The sequence below is a fragment of the Corythoichthys intestinalis genome, chromosome 6 (assembly GCF_030265065.1).
Source record: "Corythoichthys intestinalis isolate RoL2023-P3 chromosome 6, ASM3026506v1, whole genome shotgun sequence".
Taxonomy (NCBI): Eukaryota; Metazoa; Chordata; class Actinopteri; order Syngnathiformes; family Syngnathidae; genus Corythoichthys; species Corythoichthys intestinalis.
In genome coordinates this window covers 41,247,756-41,268,150 of record NC_080400.1, presented here as the reverse complement: position 1 = coordinate 41,268,150, position 20,395 = coordinate 41,247,756, and the positions used below count along the sequence as shown (strand labels likewise).

Genomic DNA, 20,395 nt, shown 5'->3' with positions numbered 1-20,395 from the left:
AACCATTAGTAATTACAGGCCAATATCAAATCTGACATTCCTGGGGAAAATTATCGAAAGGGTTGTGTTTGAACAGATCCAGACTTTTATGATGCAAAACAATCTTTTTAACTCATTTCAGTCTGGATTTCGGCCACAACACAGCACCGAGACCGTACTTATCAAAGTCCTAAATGATATTCGTCGGAATACCGATGCAGGCAAATCATCTGTTCTGCTACTATTGGATCTATTATATATACTATATATTATATATATATATATATATATATATATATATATATATATATACTATTGGATACGGTTGATCACAACATACTACTCAGCAGATTGGAACAGTGGGTAGGGCTTACTGACACTATTCTTCAGTGGTTTACATCCTATTTACATGATAGGGATTTCTTTGTGTCGATCGGAAAATATCAGTCAGAACGAACCAAATTCACGTGTGGAGTCCCTCAAGGGTCAATTCTTGGACTACTCTTATTTAACATCTATATGCTTCCGTTAGCTCAGATAATGGAACAGTATGACATCTCATATCACGCCTATGCAGATGACACACAACTGTACATTTCTGTGTCCCCACATGATTATAGTCCCTTAGTCTCCCTGAGCAAATGCATTCATCAAATCAATGAATGGATGTGCCAGAATTTTCTCCAGTTAAATGTGGAGAAGACAGAGGTGATCATTTTTGGGCCAAAAAAGGAAAGGTCAAAGATAAGCAGCCAACTTAGCACAATGTCACTTACAGCTACAAATCAAGTCAGAAACCTTGGCGTAATTATTGACTCAGACCTAAAATTTGATAGCCATCTAAAGTCTGTCACTAAATCCGCTTATTACCACCTAAAAAATATAACCAGAATTAAGGGGCTTCTGACTCAACAAGACATGGAAAAACTTATGCATGCATTCATTTTCAGCAGATTGGACTACTGCAACGGTATATTTACAGGTCTTGATAAAAAATCAGTCAGGAAGCTGCAGCTAGTACAGAATGCTGCAGCCAGAGTCCTCACAAATACAAGGAAGCTGGACCACATTACACCGGTTTTGAAATGGCTACACTGGCTTCCAGTGAGTCAAAGGATAGACTATAAAATACTACTGCTCGTCTACAAAACACTTAATGGCCTTGGACCAAAATACATGCTTGACTTGTTAGATTCCTACGAGACATCTAGACCCCTAAGGTCGTCTGGAACCGGTCTTCTCCATGTTCCAAGAACAAGAACCAAGCAGGGTGAGGCAGCATTTAGTTATTATTAGTCCTCACCTCTGGAACAAGTTACCCGAACGTCTGAAGTATGCTCAAACTGTTTGCTCTTTTAAATCAGGGCTAAAAACGCTTTTGTTTAGCACTGCATATCCATAACTGTCTATATAATTCAATCTATCTGCTTTCTATTCCTCTTGTGCTTATCTCCATTGCTGATTTCAATTATTATTAGTAGTAGTAGTTTTTGTTTTATTTTTATTCTGTGATTAAATGCGATCTTTTCTCTTGGTTTTTACGTTGTGTTGATTTAAATGTGATTTTTATGGTCTTCATGTGATGTAAAGCACTTTGAATTGCCTTGTGTTGAATTGTGCTATATAAATAAATTTGCCTTGGTGTTGGTGTTACACTTATATAGCGCTTTTCCACCTTTCTAGGCACTCAAAGCGCTTTACACTATCTCACCATCCACCTACTGGTGACGCAGCACCAGGATTAATGCGGGGTTCAGTGTCTTGCTCAAGGACACTTAGACGTGTTCATCAGGGCGGAGAATCGAACCCACAACCTCTGGGTTGGGGGACAATTACTCTACCACTGAGCCACGCCACCCCACGCCTTGCCTAATTACAGTGCAATATTAAGTAATGACAATAACTCCCAACCATGAACCTTTCAAGAATACATTTTATTACATTAAAGATTCTGCTTTCCCCCTAATAGTACAATGGAATGTTACGATTCCCTTCAGAAATAAAAAACGCTTTAGTCATTTTCAACTCGGCCATACAACCCTTGCTAAATTGAAATTTGGGGAGTTCAAGTGAAAAATAAACCACCCCAAAATCACTGAAATATTTAGTTGTTTAAAAAAAAAAAAAAAGGCAGATTCGCACAGGATTGGAATGCATTACCTGTGGACCTCTCGTGATTTATAATTGCTATGGATGTACCATGCCCGAGGAAAAAAAAATCCCAATAATTGGCAGTCTTTACAGCTTTTCATGGGCAAACATGGCCCAAAATCAGACAGTATATGGAAATTGATCTGTAATAAATAGGTATCCTTCAGCCAAAGCCCTTTTTTGACTTTTCTACGTGTAAGAAGCAACCGTCATCTGGTCGCTACCAAAATGAACGTAAAACGGGCATTTTGACTTATTCAGCCCATTGACCGTTTATAAAATACAATCAGCCCTAATGTCTGCTTCGTTGGTGGGTGGCAAACCAACATTCAAGGTCCATTACTGCCAATTATTGTGGAGGCCGTAATGTCACTGAAGTAACTAAAAAGTGATTTACCAGAGATCCACAAGTAATAATACCGTACTAATATGGCTATTATCAATTTTTGAATATTGATTTAATCTTAGATGTCAAGAAAAAAAATACATTGATGGATATGGGTGTGAGCCGCTGGTTATGGAGTGCCCAATAACTTATTTCTGTGGGTTATTTGGATTTGTTTTTGGCCCTTGTCTAAATTACCACTCCCCACAATGTAATTGCCATTACTGTAACACAACTAGACTTTTGTGCAAAGAAGGGTTACCAGGGAATTACAAAAATATCTAAATTGAAATACTCAAATATATTCATTGGGTACATCTGCTTTCCACTGTCATACTTCAATGCCATGTGGTGTAAAATGACCAATTACACAGCAAAAAGGTATGTTAAAAAGAAAAGACTCCTCTATGATGTTAACGAAAATGGCCGCAGATATATAATGAGTAATTGCTTTTGAGACAAGGTCCAATCTGTAACCTTTTTTAGTAAAGTGTCCTTGCATGGGGAAAAAATATTGGCGAGAGCAACAACAGTTTGATTGCTTATAATGACAGACATGAGAACAGTTTAGGACACAAAATCAGAAAAAGAAAACAAGAACCCCGATCAGCATTATCAAACTATTGCAATGCAACATAGAGAAGAAAGAATAACAGTTGGGTGCATGTTGAGTATTTGGGCCAACTGGAGTGAAGGCTGATACCATTGCACCGTGTTGTCAGGTTCCCCAAAAGCTTGTCCCGAGCACGATGTGACCAGTGGCCCGCCCGCAATCATCCTCGGCCTCCATTCAGGTCGGTAACAATATAATCAATATAGTTCTGAAATTTCAATTACTGTTTAACTGATCCTTCCTGCTCTTAGAAACATAAATAAACCACTGCAGCTGTTCCAGCACTTGGTAGCGGATTTGCCAGAAGGGATGATGAAGTCCTGTTGACGTACACAGTCTGTGTAATAGTATACAGGGTGGGCAGGCAAGGAATTGTCAATCGTTCTCTGGAGCAGATTTGGACTAATTTTTGTGGGCTATTTATTTTCACTTTTCTTCAAAAATTCTTACAGGATTTCATATTTGTCAACAACAAAGGAGGTCTCCAAAGAGAATCTAACAGAGCTGTCTCCATCAACGTGGGTCACTTTGGCAACCTGGTGCAGAGAGAGAAAAAGAAAAGATGTTCATTACTATGAACATGTTGCAAATTGAGAGCAAAGCATACAGTTTAATCCAATCAAGTGGAAAAAGCATGAGGAACTAAATCACGGCATTCGATTCAAAGTCCGGCCTGTCTTCCAAATAAATGTGGCCCGTGGCCTGTATTAAAAATAGCCTTCGAAATGCTTCTTGCGTTCAAAGAAACTAGAGGACAATGGGTCTTAGCAGCTGGGAGTGTTTGTGTCAAGCCAGGGGTGGGTCCATAAAATGTGTCCAAATCAACAATTTGGATAATTTTTGGCATATGCACAGACAAATATACTACAAAAATATGCAAATACTACAAGTTATCCTTCACATTTAGATTTAGCTAGAAATGTCGAGGTCGTGATTCAAACAGACACCTTTTCAGCAGTTTGCTGAAAGTGGCCCTCAGAGGAAAAAGTAGACACCCCTTATCTGACAACTACAAAAGCCAGTTGATGTTAAAAAAAGACTTTCAAAATGCAGCATGTATCATTTAGAGCATTAAAAAAAAAGATTTAGCCTCTTTCAATCCAAGTTCCTACCTGAATGTCGCAATAGTTGCGTTTGGACACAAAGGACACATTAACGGGGAAGAAGTCATTGGGCTGCCCGCTAATGCTGAACTCCAGGCTGCCAGTCTTGTTGTTGGCATCAATGACAGGTAGGCACCACTCCAGGACATTTCGCCTACTGTCGTGTTTGTACTCTCCATCCAGATCTCCAATAACAGGAGCACCCACACCAGACCTACACGGAGACAGATCCACTATGATGTAACACACTTTATGATAACAACTATAAAGTATTATTTTTGTATTTTATTGCTATTTAAGCAAAGACCACATATTTTCTGTAAAGCTAATTCCGTCAATGTGTTCTCTTATTGACCACACAAAAAGATTATTTACTATTACAATTTATCTACTTACGGCACTGGTATGGTAATGACGACGTCGTTGAGTTCCAGGCTCTCCTCTTGCAGCTCGTATTCGATATTTACGTCACAGCCAGTGCCGCTTTCTGAAGGCCAACAGTTTACTGAAGAAAGAAAGACATTGTGAAGCATCTTTGAGGGGGCATTTGGAGAAGTTAGATCTTCACCCTTCAAGTGTGAAATCCTTTATTTTTGTTTTGCTTTTTTTTAAGCATCCCAATGGATGGATGGATGGATGGATGGATGGATGGATAGAAATCTAAAAAACGGTGTTGATTGCTGCTTTGCATTTAAATCAATTTGATATGATTGTTGCTTAACCAATTGCTACATTACAAACACTGAAAGCCACCCATAATTACGTAGTTTTATCATGCTGCTTATAAAAAATGAAGCAAGAAAACTTTGGCAGTTGCCACATCTCGTTTTTCCTGTATGTCTTGATTATTTGACAGTAATCACGATAAACCCAGATTAACAATAAACAAAGAATTAAATGAAAGCACAGCACAATATTAGTTGTTTTCTACTTAAAATTCCTACAATGGTTAACGCCAATATTACCACATGCATTTTTGTTACTAATCACGGGATTCTTCATTAGTGTATTGCAACCCTATATCTAATGGAAAGACACAGGACTAGGAAGACTTCATTTAATGTTATATAAAATATAGAGATGCCTAAAGCACTTCTCTAACTGGCTTCCCAGTATTTTAGAGGCAGACTTGGGAAGACAACTTGTATGTGACATCTACGATGGTTCGAAAGGCACATACCGAGCCAAAAGTTGGCACTGCAGGAGATTTTTAAAAAGCTTTTAAAAAGCCAAATCGTATTTTGTTACTAACACGCACATTAATTTTATGCTCGCTACACCAGCACCATCTCGCCCAGTCCTCAGTGATAACAGTCACTCAGTGAACTCATCCCTCTGCTTGCCGTGACGAAGTAGGCGACTACTCCGGGTTAAATTGGCCAATGCTTTGTGGCTGTGTAGGGTCACTTTTGTAGCAACAAGCAATGAAAGGCAGTTTCCCTGAACGTTGCCCCAGGCTATTTTTCAATACACCTTCCACAATAATTTGAACGGACCTTGGCAAAAAATAATAATGAATAAATAACATATGCCGAAATCTATTTGGACTTACTGGTTAAAGGTATAAGTGACTCGTCTGTGGTCTGTAGTCTCCATTTTAGGACGCCAACATCATTGTTGAGAGGGAAGGACTTCTCAGGGTTCTTCAGGCCAATCACTGAATCGGCGGTGAACAACTTCTTGTCCACATTGGGATGCGTCTGGCGGGGGGAGGGGGGGGGGTAATCAATGGTTAATGTCAAATGACATTTTAGCAACTAATATACATTAATACAAAACAAATTTAGGAATAAAATATTTAGTAGTTAATGGGTGTAAATCAATTTCATGCCAATATCAATCCATCGGACAACGATACATGTATATAATATTGCAAAGTCTAACAAGGGCCTTCTATCGATTCGATACAATATGTAGATTTATCAGTTACAATCCACCTAAAGCAATTTAAAAAAAAAAAAAAAAAAAAAAAAAAAAAAAAAAAAAAGGAACTTGGATGTTTCTGATCATTTTTTAAATAAAAACATTCTTTTTATCAAAATCTTATGTTGATGATGTTTTGCGTTTTGATCGATTTAATTTGGTCGGTTGGTTGGTTTGTTTGTTTGTTTCCATAGTTCGTGTTATGATTAGTAATATGGCAATTTGGTCGGTTGGTTGGTTTGTTTCCATAGTTCGTGTAATAATTAGTAATATGGCAATGTCACTGTGTGGTCAATGTAGAAACAGTTCCTCTCATTATCAATGGCAGCCAATGAGTTACATTACTTCATGTGTGACGATTAAATGAGGCTAAATTTTGAAAAGCACCTACTTGTAGTTGTAGCCCTTTACTGTCATTATTTACAAGAACAAGGCGAATGCGTCCGTTCTTGTCATCTGTGACTCGGAGCGTCACCATGCCCAGAACCTCCATGTTCTGCAGCCCACCATCACGCCCACAAGTGAGCGAGATCTTCTCCTCAACACGGAGATGTACACTGTAGAGCGCACACAATAAAAGAGATGGTGAGTGGAGGACCATCAGAAGTAGACTGTTAATACAATTTCATTAAATGAAAAGAAGATATTGTGGGAATTCATTGCCATACCTCTCTACATTCACTGGCGATGGTAGAGCTTTTGAAACATCTGAGCCTCTTTTCCCAGAGGACGGCATGATAGTTTCTCCTTCAGACTTTAATTTATCAACAAAGTTGTCCACCTCTTTCCCTTTAGCACCCAGCTTCAGGGCCTTACTTGGTCCACTTGGTCTGAAAAGGGGGAGAAACAATGTCAAACACTCCTTGACAATTCAAAACACCAACGACAGAGCAAATTTTGAACTTTCTCATTTTCTGTACCTGACTGGAGCTGGTGTTATCTTGGGCTTTTCAGGTTCTACGATGGTTTCCGTGATGATAGAGCCTGAGGAGATGCTGCTCATGCCACCACTGCCAAAGCCACCAAAACCTGGTCCCTTTTTGCCAGAACGTTCAGCATCCCTTCTCGCCTGCTGCAGCTCTTTGGCCTTTCTCCTCATTTCAGCCTTGGCCTCTCTTTCCTGAGTCTGTGGTTTAACAAAATACATTTTAAAAATTGGCCAATACAATCAGTGTATGTGAGCAAATTTTCACCAAACAAGCAGCAGAAAAGCCTTTCCCACGCGTCCAGAGTCCAAAACACATTTTAAACTTGGTTTGGCACTAAATGTGACAAAATGTTGCTGTTATTTTTCAGCATGTGCTGCTTTACAAACAGCGCCCCATAGGTGTCATGAGAGCTCTCTTTTGCTTGGAACGCTCTGAATTGAACCAAGGCAAGAAATCATAGAAAACATTAAAAACAAAAAAGTGTTGGCTATCTTGAGGGTATCATGGCTATAACTGCAATGAAAGGAATGACCACACTCGCAAAAAAGAATTAGCATCCGTCTGGCTCGAACTTTTGTTACGTCGTCTCAGCCCTCGTGGTAAGTGCTTGTATATAAATAGCATTGTTTTTAACCTTTAATTTCATTTTCATTTAGCCTTAAAAAATTATGCCTTGAATTATTGTTATTTTTTAGGGATAACATGGGGGGGGGGGGCTGAGGCAAGTCTTGCACGCATTAAGTGGAATTCAATTATTCCATTTGGAGAAAATACAATACGAGCACATTCCTAATACGAGCTTGGTCGTGAAACAGACTGCGCATATCGTGAGGGTCCACTGTATCAGGGGTCGCGTTAACCGAATATTTTCCGTCGTTGACCGATTTTTTTAAAACGGTGACGGAAAAAACTGAAGTCCATCTGTCATTTTGACAGGTTGCAATTCACACTCCAGACCACAGGGTGGCGAGTGAGCATATTAGTTAGCTATTGTCTCTCTTGATGCATGACGTCGTTGGCCTTACTCTGAAAAATGTCAAGGCAACTGAGTGTCCGAAGTTTCTTCAAAAAGCCCCAAAACGACGATGGTGTTGATAAAAGAGGTGAAAAAAGAGGGACTGCACAAGCGGGCACGCAATTCAAGTCCATGCGCACCAGGAGGAAAGTGTGAGACTGCGTTCAGGTCACAGCAGGTGAACTGTTAATTTCATTGTTCCATATGTAACCTCATCTGCTTGATGTGTGATGATGGCACGGTGTGGATTCTCTGTTAAGCTTGTTCGGACAGAATATTAATTTAAAATGAATGAAAACTAAATACTATTGAATATGTTGAAGCGGTATGCAATGTTAAGAGTCTTGTTAGCTCGAATTGCTGTGTCCAGCCGCTGTAGCTCTGCTGCTCTCTGTGAACTCTCTATTCAAGCCGGAACGCGCGCGGCTCTTAAGTGTCTCTGTCACGTGACTGTGTCGTAGCCGGTAACGCGCTCGGCCAAATGGACACACAAGTACGGAAGGTGAATTATGCCAAACAAAGGGTCACCACAATATCATTATCATCATTTTTAAAATTTAAGTGACGGGTAAAAATAGATTATGACCGGATTTTTATGACCCTGTCAGTCAAAATGACAGACAACGAAAAAGTCTAGCGCAACCTCTGCACTGTGTATAATATTTTGCTGGTTCAAACAAGATACTCCAAGTCTAAGTAAATCTGCTGACATGTTTTGTTCACACCAGAGTTCTCATCCATTGCAGAGGTATGGGTAAGATTTATTAATATTACTTGTGTACGTTCAAGTGTGATCGAATGAATGAGTATTAAGTGCTATGGCGTGTTTCAATAAAGTGCATTAGAGCCCCATGCTTGCTTTTTAATTGTTTAGTGATTACTTGAGGCATCTCCCGAGGTTTAGTGCTGAGCTCTAAATTGTATCCTACAGATCAGTGTTTCCCAACCTTTAGGGAGCTAAGCAACACACCCTTGATCAACAGGTTGTCTTTCGAATAGGGGTTATTAAAAAAATGTTTTGTGCAAATTAGTGACAATAGTTTACTGCAGCACAACTAACGACTTCTTACATCACATTGCAGTAGAACGACTTTTGTTAGGGATCAGAAGTACTATATCTAGTAAGACTTGCTGATGACATTTTTAGTTTTGTTGTGACCTGCAAATCTTACTGCAAGCGATTTATACAGAATGACTTATATTGAAAAGATAGTTTATTTCTATGTAGCCATCATCAAACTTTAGAACCTCAGTCACTCCTGGCTATCAAGAAATATGAACTTTGGCTGATGTGTGGGCTTATATTCGTTATTCCTGTGTGTCTTCAGTTTATGTGTTTTGATATGTACTAGGCAGGCACACCTGGTGGTTGCACTTCAGGCTATGTTGTGGACTGTTAAAGTTGGTTGTTCTATATGACTATCCCCCCAAAAAAGTTATCCGTTTTATGAGCATTATGTTATTCGATTTTATCCTGCACCTGACGAATAAACCAACGTTTGAAAAACTAATTCAAAAATTAAGGCTGCAACAACTAATAGATTTAATCGATAAAATAAATTACCGGTAGTTGCCAACTAATCTGAGTGTTCAGTGCGCCTCCGTCAGAGTCAGGAAGCTGTTATAAAATATTGTTTTTGAAGGAAATAATCATCAGTTTTGTCTCCACTGTTACTTAGAACATGCCTAAAAGAACTTCAAGGCAAATCCACTACATTGTAAACGTAGTTGGAGGAAAAAAAAAAAACTAACATTTATCCGATTAGTCGTTTAATTAATCATCCGATTAATCAATTATAAAAATAATCATTAGTCGCAGCCCTATTTCAAACTAATAAAAAAAAAACAATAAAAAGAAAATTAAAACAAAAGAAAACTAGCAAATCTACTAAAAAAACTAACATTTTTGGACTATAAAGCGCATCAGATTATAAGGCGCATCACCAAGAAATGACTTAGTAGACATATGGCACACCTGATCAATGTAATACTTTAGTCATTCTTTATATTTTATCATTGTAATTATTTTTGAGTTTTCAATTTATTTATTTGTTAGGTTGCTTTTTTTTAATGGGTTTGATGAGTTATTGCAGGTCTTGAGCACTTTACTGGAGAACTATAATACAGCTATGCTCCAACAAAAAAAGGTTTGAGGCCATAAGCCCACCCAGAATCCATATAATGGACACAGTATTATAGTGCGCACTTTCAATTTTGGGAAAAATAAAGGATTTTAAGTGCGCTTTATATTCCCCATAAATACGGTAAATTAAGACAGCTTTGTGATGATCTCACCTCTCTAACTGCACGGAAAACCTTCTCCTCATGGGAGTCCATCTCTGTGAAGGTGCGGATTTGAGCCAGGTTGACGTTCTCTCTGTACCCTAAAGCCACAATCTCATCAAAGGCAAAGATCAGGTCAAAACAGTGCTCTGATATTTCGCTCTCCTCCAGCACCCGGCAGTATTCTGGGATCTGTAAGGAGAAAGAGATGTTTATTTGGTATGTGTAGCAGTAACAATTGTTCTTAAATATTTCAATTTTCAAATATTCAGGGAATTAAACATGGTTGTGTTTACCGGAAAGACACACTGATGGCTCTAGGTCAAGTGTGGACAGTAAACGCAAAAACATTGCAAATATAATTGGGAGCACACAACAACACAGAGGTGAAATCACTCCAACACGGGAGGGCTTACCACGCGAGAGAAAAGTCTGAGTGTCTCAAGGTCCTCAAGGATGTTGCTGTTCTTGGTGGTAATAAGGACCATGTAGAGCTTCTCCAGGGGCTGGTACACATAACGGACACTGTCTGTTTCCACAAAGGTATGCTGCTTCCCTGTGTTCATCAGTTTGGGGAATGCAGCTAGAAGACCTTCAATTCTTGTCCGCGTCATTTCGACAAACTGTCGTGAAACGATGGCCTTGCCAGCCTTGGTGCACACCGCCGCTGCCAACAGCACCTGCAGATGGCACAGTATTTCTTACTTTATGTCTCATACAACACAGTGGTGACAGGCAGACTTGCTACAAGAGGCGTGCGAAATTTCCGATTCTTAGATTATTCGCGATTCGGCCGTATAAGGTTAGAGAACGATTCACAAACATCCAAATTCCGATTATTGAATTATACCAGGTAAAGCAGAACTAAAACACAGTGCGGTCTTCAGGACGCAATGAAGAACGGACCAAGAGCAAATATTATGTTCAACTCATGCCACTAGATAAAAAAACAAAAATACCTGACTGCGGCCGACAGCTGGTTCAAACAACGCCCAGTTGCTAGTTGCTACTAACATACGGCCACAGTAGATATCACATATATGCAGAACTAGATGCTAAATGACAGACGACTGCGGTGTTAGAACATATAAAAAGAACTAGATGCGAAACGACAGGCTTGCCGTTTAGTAGTTGCCGCGTTGTAAACAGCCGCTATCTTAAAGCAGTAGACTTCTCTAGAAGGCTCTGTTGTAACGAACCTAATTAACTTTTTATCTGAAATACTCCTAACTCAGCAAAATCTTGACTTGAATCTATCTTTAAGTAATAGTAAAAGTAAGTAAAAGTAAAAGTAAAACTTTGACATGTTGTAATTAGAAGGGAAATTATGGAATAACGGGAGCAATTTTATCAACTTTAACGGTTGATTCACATCATTAAATTAATTGAATGTAGTTTAAAGCTACTGATACAAAATGGGGATTTGAGTATTTTATTTAATGTTTTTAACTGTTAACTTGATACTTAAATATTAGTTTGGTTTAGTCTAATAGGATTTTTAAACTATTTTGGAACTAATGTTCAAAACATTAAAAGGGGGGTGGTTAGGGTGACATCAATAATCGAATCGGAGCCTCTGAATCGTAATCCAATCGTTAGGTACCCCAAGATTCCCACCTCTACTTGTTACTATATGTACTTTAAAATGAGCATAACAAAAACGCTATATTAAAGGATTAAACATTTTGTATGTTTTCCAAATGGTAAGACGAATTGGCTGATCAAATGTGTGACGGAAAAATAATTTGATCCTTTCGTAAAGGCATGAAATACTACTGTATCGATAGTAAATCGACACAAAATATGCCATTAATACAGAGGTACATCAGCGGTCAAGATGTGCAATGGCTAACGTGAGACTAGGAAGCTGTATCCTAGGAGGTTTCTTTTTTTAAAACACCGCGAGCGTAACAAACGCTATCAGGTAGTATGAAGGAGGAAGTATGACTACAATTGCGGACCAACTTAAATATAAAAGTAGTGCTGCAACGAGTAATCAATAAACTTGAGTGATTCGATTAGAGATTAAAGAATTATAGAAAAAGGATTCAAATTAAAGTTTGCTGCTTCGAGTATTTGTTTAATTAAAGTGGCGTTGTAATGGTTTGTTTTGAAAGTGTTTGCATTTAGTTTTATTGATTTTGGGTGGATGTACTGCTCTCTAGTAGCAACAGTGAATATGACATAACTCATTTCACATGGCTGAATCCAACTATTCCCTGTTAAGACCAACATAAGCAAAGTTTTTATTTAAGCTAATGTCTTTTTAATGATTTTGTAATTTAATTTATAAGTATACAGTATTTAGCAGTCTTTCTGTGGGAATATGTGTTTGGACCATTTGTTAAGAGCATTGTAAAAAATAAAAAAAATTAAAAAGTTAGCATTTTATAGTATTTAAAGAGCATATGACACGAGAAAAAAAGTCTTAAATGGCATTATTATGTGAATTAGAATCATATTTTGAGACGATTCGACTATATACAACAATTTAGCAAAGCACAGATGACGAGAAATTAGTCTTTTAATCTGCCGGTTAGCCACGCCTACCATTATAGGGCTTTAGCGTCCCCAAGAGGTGGATGACGTCAGCGGTAGACTGGGCTCATCGGTTTTACTATTCAGCCTATTGAGGGGGAATTATTCAGAACGAGGAAAATGCAACGAAGAGAGCCGCAAAATGTCATTGTTTCAGTCTCTCTACTCCAATATTTTTACAGGATATTCTTTTTATCCAAGTATTTTTCCCCAAAAGCTATATAAATGGCTTGAGAAGGACCAGTCAGCCCGTCGAGGGGGAACTATTCACAACGAGGAAAACGCGACGAAGAGAGCGGCAAAATGTCATTGTTTCTGTCTCTTTACTTCAATATTTTTTACAGGATGTTCTTTTTATCCAAGTATTTTCCCCAATTGCTAAATAAATGGCATTGTCATGACAAATAACAGTCTTGTGCTGGATGGAATATGAAATAATAAAAATGCATTTATTCAGGACGACATGGGAAAATTACTCCATAATGGTCAAAACTGTCGACTTCACCTTTACTGTCGCACCTCCCGAACGATATTTTATGACACCTAAATCGGACATAAGTCATTTCCCTTCCCCGGCTTCGGAGAATGTAAACAAACCAGAAGGCGTGACAGCTAGCCGACATGCTAACCTGAACCGAGTGATGTTTCAAAGTCTTCAAAGCGGAAAATCACACATAAATATCCTGAATTATTTGACATGACGACCCGGTTGTCGATTGTCTTCGCGGATCGGCAAACTGCCCGACAGAGAGCAATTTACAGTTCGTTCCCCGGAGGAGGGTGGCTGGAGTTGTTGTGCAGCTAACGTGCTGCTGCTAATGAGCATTAGGAGAGCTTTTTACATGCCTATCAATGATCAAACGTAAGTAGTCCTTCATTTAAAGGAAGTTTGTAGTGTTTACTTTGTAATCGCTGTATTCGTACTTGACATAATACAAAACAAGATGTCCAATGGTCCCACAGTCAATATCCACGGTGAATGGGAACCTTTTGAAACTCCAAAAAGGCGCATACGCCTCTCCCTCATACAGAATGATTTTTCTGCAGCCGTTTGGCTGGCGTGATACGAAAAATAAACGTATTAATCCGCAAAATCAGCTGAATCCTTCGTCCTCATACACAACAGTACACTGTAGCGTGAAGAGGACGTCTTCTACCGTACACGTCACAGCGCCCTCCTCCTCAATGCAAGACCGAAGCCGGAAGTCACTCATTTTCATGGCGCGGGATTCAAAAAACTAAATCAAAATAGCGATCGCTTCCACACACATCCAAGCGGCCCATATCATTCAGGGGCATAAAATACCGCGTGTATTATGAAATAAACATGCTTTTTCGTGTCACAGGCACTTTAAGCTAGAGGACTTTTACTATGTAAGTTAGCCAATAGTCCTTTTCTTTTCTAGATCCTCATTTATTTTTTTTAAACACCGTATTTTAATTCTTTTTTATCCAATTACTCGATTATTCGAACTAACTAGTTCATCAATTAATCGACTACTAAAATAATCGATAGCTGCATCCCTATATAAAAGCTTCCTGCATCATGCTTACTATTACTACTTGCACTTGAACAGACATTTTCAAGTTTAGAAGTAGCCCTTTATTTCAATTTTTTTGGTTGCGTTTTTTACTTAACTGTTGTGTTAAAAGAACTATGCAATATTACCACCAAAACATTGCATATTTTTCCCCACTTGCCAAATCACTAGGCTATATTAGCTACAAATGTTGCACTTTTGTTACCGACCAAATTCCACATGTATTTTTTTAAATACTTCGATCCCATTCGAACAATGCCATGCATTCTTTTTTTCTTTTTTCTTTTTTTTAATGTCAATGTCATTTATTATCTGAGATTGTTAATTCTTACAGTGCCATGAAGAAAAAAATTGCCTTTTATCTTTTTGGAAATATTCTTGAAGATGTCATTTTTGTGTAATTGGCTTCTTTATGATACATGTCTATAGATTTAAAGAGGCCCATGCCATTTTCAGGCATATAGTATCATTCTAAAGAACACTCAAGTAACCATTTTATCTTGAGTCAATTTGTGAAAGCTATTCATTTCATACATGACTTAATAGAAAATTTCTTTTGTAACATGGTTGTCTCAAACGGCTGGAAATGGGACTGAAGAACGTTGTTCCCACCACTGACGTATTCTCACTCCGTTATCCTCCGGCTGGATTACCTTTGTTTTCGGAAGAGTGTTTTTTGAGCAAATTAGAGAAAGTTCCGTTTTACCAGCGTTTTTTGTAAAATGGCAACAGAAAACATAGTCCATGCCTACACTCCTGTGTCGGAGCCGAAGAGTGACTTTTCTGCAAAATCGGAGTGGGTACAGGGACTGTCGCAGGATGCATCTGATTGCTATATGCTAGCTTTGAATGTCAGAGGAGAGGAGGTACGACAGTGTTTCCCACCAATGAACGAGACTGTGGCGGCCCGCTCGTTTGACACCCCCCACCCCAACGCCGGGGGGAAAAAAAAAAAAAAAACTAATCAGATGCGTCAGTCAGCCGATTACACAGCTGTAGCCCACTCCACTCTACCACCCGCGCGAGCGAGCAGCATTTTAGAGCAGGGCTGTCCCAAACGACTAATTTTCTCCCGATTAGTCAGCCGACTATTTTTTTATTTTTATTTTTATTTTTTTAGTCGACTAATCTAATAATTTAAAAAAATATTTTTTGTTTTTGTTTACTAATTTAGCAATGAAATTTTTGTTGACACTTATCAATTCACAAAAAACATATTGGAACACTTAAAATATTTACTAAAGTACAAATAAACACGTAAATAACAATAATAAATCACAAATAAACAATGACTTCAAATGCTGATAGAATTAACTAGTGTAGCATCCCGATTGAAAAGATGGTCTCTTAAACTGATGGTTTACAACTTTTATTCCATCCTTGATGTAATCACACTGTAAGAGCTACGGTGCATACAAATAAAACAACAGAATTAGAAATTAACGAAAACTTTTCACCTTTTTCGTTTTAAACCTTATTTATATATCAATGAATTGCCTATATGAATTTCCTTTACCTTAATTTATTACCTTATCATTGACAATCTCTTCCTTGAGTGCAATCACTGTATATACTGTATATATTTATGACCTTTTAACCTTATATAATTTTCTATACCATAAAATAAACCATAACATGAAATAAACCTTTCAGTTGGCAATACTAATAGCACATTATAGGCCCATTGTCAATGAAACATTATTATTTAGTAAAGCGACAGCACCCTCTGGTGTACAAAAAATGAAAGAAACATTTTTTTTTACAAACGGTGACGGCGCTTGAGGTGTTTATTCACGGCCGACGTGCAGCCAAGCTTGGCAGTGAAGAGACAGGACACAAGAGTGTACCCTCCTTTATTTCTTTGAAATAAGTCAATGTTTTGGACACTCTGGTGCGCTTTTTTGGCTTTGTGCCGCTTTCCCCGCTTGCATACAGAGCATCCGACATTCTGAACTTTCCGCGCATATTTTTTTTTAACCCTTCATTAACCGTCGACGGGATGTTGTGCTCGTCGACGGATTTACGTCATCGATGACGTCGACTATGTCGACTAGTCGGGACAGCTCTATTTTAGAGTAGTATTTTATTTATTTATTTAAGAGACGCAAGGGGAACGAGTAGGAAGAATGGGAGAACGAGCGAGATAGCGAGAGATAGCGGTCGCATGTCTTAGCAGCCCGCTGTTATTTTGTTATTGTTTTTCTTTATTATTGTTACCACAATCAAGTGGGTAAGCAAATACAGACTTCTCTCCTTCTTCCCCATATCCGGGGCATTACAATAGTTTGGATCGGACTTTTCGGCGAAAGTGAGCGGTGGACGGCCGTCTTGGACGGACAGCAAACTTTGATTGAACTTGCGCGGAGAGGCGGGGCCCAAAATAAAGCCTTGCTCTATTTTCAGAGCGTTGGTCACAGTAAAGTATTTATTAGTTCAAGCAGAGTAAAATGATACATATTCACGGTACAAGAACGTCGTTTCCGTGTCCATCGATTGGTAAGAAAAGGCTGTTTGTATGAGTGACGTGTGGGCACTCCCGTCGGGGGGACATTTCGCGTGGAGTGGCTATTTTTCGGCACAACACCGACACGCCAACTTCAGACAGGAGTTGGATAAATGCCCCCCCCCCCCCCCAATTTCGCGAGCTCTGGGACACTCGAAAAATGACTCTCATACCTCTCCTTGCTAAGTTAATGGTACCTCGATGTGCGTTTGTGTGGAAATTTAGTTCACGAACAACGGGGATTCTCACCGAATCAAGAAAAACTCTTTACACGGCCATTAGAATTCCCCCAGTCCCAGTCAGTTGACAGAAGGACTGTTATTGTTGTGGTAATGTAGTACTTATGAGGGTCAAATAAAAAGGAAAAAGGAGGGCTACGACGGTGGTCTGAAACCTGCGGCTCTTGGGCCGCCTGCGGCTCTTTAGTGCTGCTTCGGAGCTTTTTTTTTTTTTTTTTTTAATGGAAAAAGATGGGGGAGGGAAATATATTTTTTGTTTTAATAGGATTTCTAGGAGGACAAACATGATACAAACATTCTTTCAATTCATTAATATTGTAATGAAGTTAAACTTGTGGTGTCATCGTACAACAGAGTAGTCACGTGGTGCGCTATAGGATCCACTGCAGGGAAAATAAACATTTAATCATGAAGGCTAATTATGTATTTCTAGCCAACTTAGTCATTTTTATAGTAGGCTAATATAGCTAGTATTGATAATTATAAGGCTCGTACAAGGCTTTTAATTTTTTGCTGCTCCAGACATACTGTATCAGGTTTTTTTTTTTTTTTTTTGGGGGGGGGGTCAAATATGGCTCTTTCAACAGTTTGGGTTGCCAACCCTGAGTCACTACGAGATGTAAGTTGTACTATTGCTACGAGAAAAAAAGTCGCATTATTACATAGGGTACGGTAGCTGTAATCAGCAACGCATTTTACATACATGTACCGTAGCTGAGAGCTATAACATTAGCCTAGCTAATGAAATATTTCAAATATATCTTTGTTATGGTTCTTCTTGGGGGAAAAAAAATAATGAAAAAAAAATAAATCGCCGTGGCACGACATGGTGTGGCTGTCCGACTCCGATGCAGCCCACCACCACAGTTTAAAAAAATCCTATGGTCAGAGACCCTCCCACCACAGTCTCCTAAAATCCTGTGGGAAACACTGTACGATACCAACAAGGTGCTATGCAGGACCGATCTTTTCAGCAGCTTACACTGGTAGACAGAAGAGATTCGCCAATTTCTCAAATATACAGTACAGGCCAAAAGTTTGGACACACCCCATTCAATGTAACAAAAATGAAGGTTCCAACGCCAATGATAAAGCAATACGTTCCACTAATCAACCCTGAAAAGACATAACTGTGAAGTCAAAAACCATTTTAGGTGACTCCGTCTTGAAGCTCATCAAGAGAATGGCAAGAGAGTGCAAAAAAGTAATCCGAACAAAGAATCAAAGGATCAGAGCATTTATTTTTAAAGATACCAGAATATTATACGTTAATAGTTATTTCACCTTCTTTTGTTAAGTACGTAATTCCGCATGTGTTCATTCATAGTTTTGTTAACTTCAGTGAGAATTTGCAATGTAAATAAAAAGGGTTAGGGTTAGAAAAGTAAAGAAAATGCATGAATGAGTATGTGTGTCAAAACTTTTGGCCTGTACTGTACATGAATGGTTATGATAACACCCTGGATGTGTTTTGACAGGGAAATGACCGCAGAACAGGATTAAAAGCTTGACAAAGTCCATAACACCCCCCCCCCCCCACACACACACACACACACACACCTTACTAGGTCGTATGGAATTGTATTGCTTTGTTTCCATGTTGTATTGAGTTGTATCATTTTGTTTGCTTTATTTCCAAATCGTATTGTTTCCCAACTGAACGGAATCATAATGAAACCAATATAGCTTTGAAGATTGTTTTTGTATCGATTTGCAACAGCTGCATCAACTAGTAGATACGCAATTGAGCCATCATGCCAAAGATTCTCAACTAATCAGAAAGTAATGGACAAAGCAGGTGCTTATAAAAGAGGAATTGAAGCCACCCAACCTACATTGAACAACAATCATTTGAAATTATGCCCAAAATGCTGTTTTACACATTAGTTCTTTGATAATTAATTAGTAAACCAGGAAACTTCAATAAATAAATCAGTCACGTGAGAATGAATCACGCTTTCCAAATTGTATCATGTTATAGTGACAGAACTTGTCATCTAAAGCTTTGAGAGGGATATGCACAGTGACAGCAGTTAGCGATGCTCTTGCTAGAGACAGGAACGAGCTAGTTCACGTCAGCACAGACTGCACAAACCTTGTCGCCCACCCCGTTAAACAATTCATTTTGATGATCAACATAATTCGCATCATGAACTACAGCTATGCAAAAAAAAAAAAACGTAGTGTCACTCAAAAAAATTGGTCGTGTTGTTTCTTTTTGGGTGACTTATCTCACGTCAGGTAGCTACACAAGGTTAGCTTGTGTTTTGAAGCACTAGGCCCAACGAAACGTAGTTCACTTTCAGGATCTGACGTTTCCTACTTACCATTTTTGTTTTTCTCGCTGTATGACGAAGACCTTCAGTTTCTTGTCTTATTTTTAGTTTGGGTTGTACTAATCACTCCGAATAGGCGAGGCACAAGGCTCTAGCTCTCTTGAGGATGTGTGACTGCGGGTTAGCCAGTCCAGCGTCAATATGGCAGCAGGACAGAGCCACGTCTCCACCGGAAGTGCAGCGTTGGACCAGCCCACACTGCAAACTGTGACGTGTTGCATTCACGTCCCCACGTGATTCTTCAGTCCCAGTTTGAAACATTTCAATTACACAGAATATCAATTATTTAGCTGCCTCCAAGTAATGTCTGTTTATGTTTAGTCATATTTCGTAATTTCATCCTCTAAAATAAATATTTGTTAATGTTAGGCTGGTACACAACCTGTCTCACATGCCCTGCTAATGGTGTACGCCAGTTGGTTGCATAGTGAATTTCGCTCCACTGCGCTGGATCAACGGGTTAAATGAATTTTTCCCCAAAGACAATACCCTTCTAGACTGTGCTAAACCTTCCCCTCAGAATGTTTGTCCGAACTTTGTCACCAGCCAGTAATAGATCTCTATGAGAATCGTGGGCGTAGGTTTGCATAGAGATGGTAGGGACATAAGTTATGTCCCTGATGTCCCTATCATCCCTAAAGTGGTATGGGTAAAGTGAAAATGAGACAGAACACGCCGGAACGGCGTTCCATCATCGTATTTAATGGCAGAACCCCGTTCTGGCATATGGTGCTTTGATTCCGAAATTATGACGGCAACTGTCAAAACCCCATGTTTAAAAACACTCTGTCACGCTGCCACACACGCACGTCCTGTAAGAACAATCTACTAATGTCAGATTTACATACACAAGTGTT

The 20,395-nt window shown here is 38.9% G+C and overlaps 1 protein-coding gene across 1 annotated transcript; it reads right to left on the bottom strand.

The window, feature by feature from the left end:
- Positions 1-1,894: 1,894 nt before the first annotated feature.
- LOC130917930 (coatomer subunit delta) lies at positions 1,895-19,720 on the bottom strand. The gene is made up of 10 exons (XM_057839716.1): positions 19,530-19,720; positions 10,798-11,061; positions 10,394-10,573; positions 7,075-7,280; positions 6,823-6,984; positions 6,546-6,711; positions 5,784-5,931; positions 4,628-4,736; positions 4,241-4,445; positions 1,895-3,664 (listed from the first exon to the last, which is right to left on the bottom strand). The coding sequence occupies exons 1-10, from the start codon at positions 19,530-19,532 to the stop codon at positions 3,575-3,577; spliced, it is 1,533 nt and encodes a 510-aa protein (XP_057695699.1). The 5' UTR covers positions 19,533-19,720; the 3' UTR covers positions 1,895-3,574.
- Positions 19,721-20,395: the final 675 nt, after the last annotated feature.

Coding starts and splice junctions, on each gene's coding strand:
- LOC130917930 (XM_057839716.1), bottom strand. Junction 7,281..10,393: donor TTTTCCGTGCAGTTAGAGAG/GTGAGATCATCA, acceptor GTTAAACCACAG/ACTCAGGAAAGAGAGGCCAA. Junction 6,985..7,074: donor ATAACACCAGCTCCAGTCAG/GTACAGAAAATG, acceptor CCCCCTTTTCAG/ACCAAGTGGACCAAGTAAGG.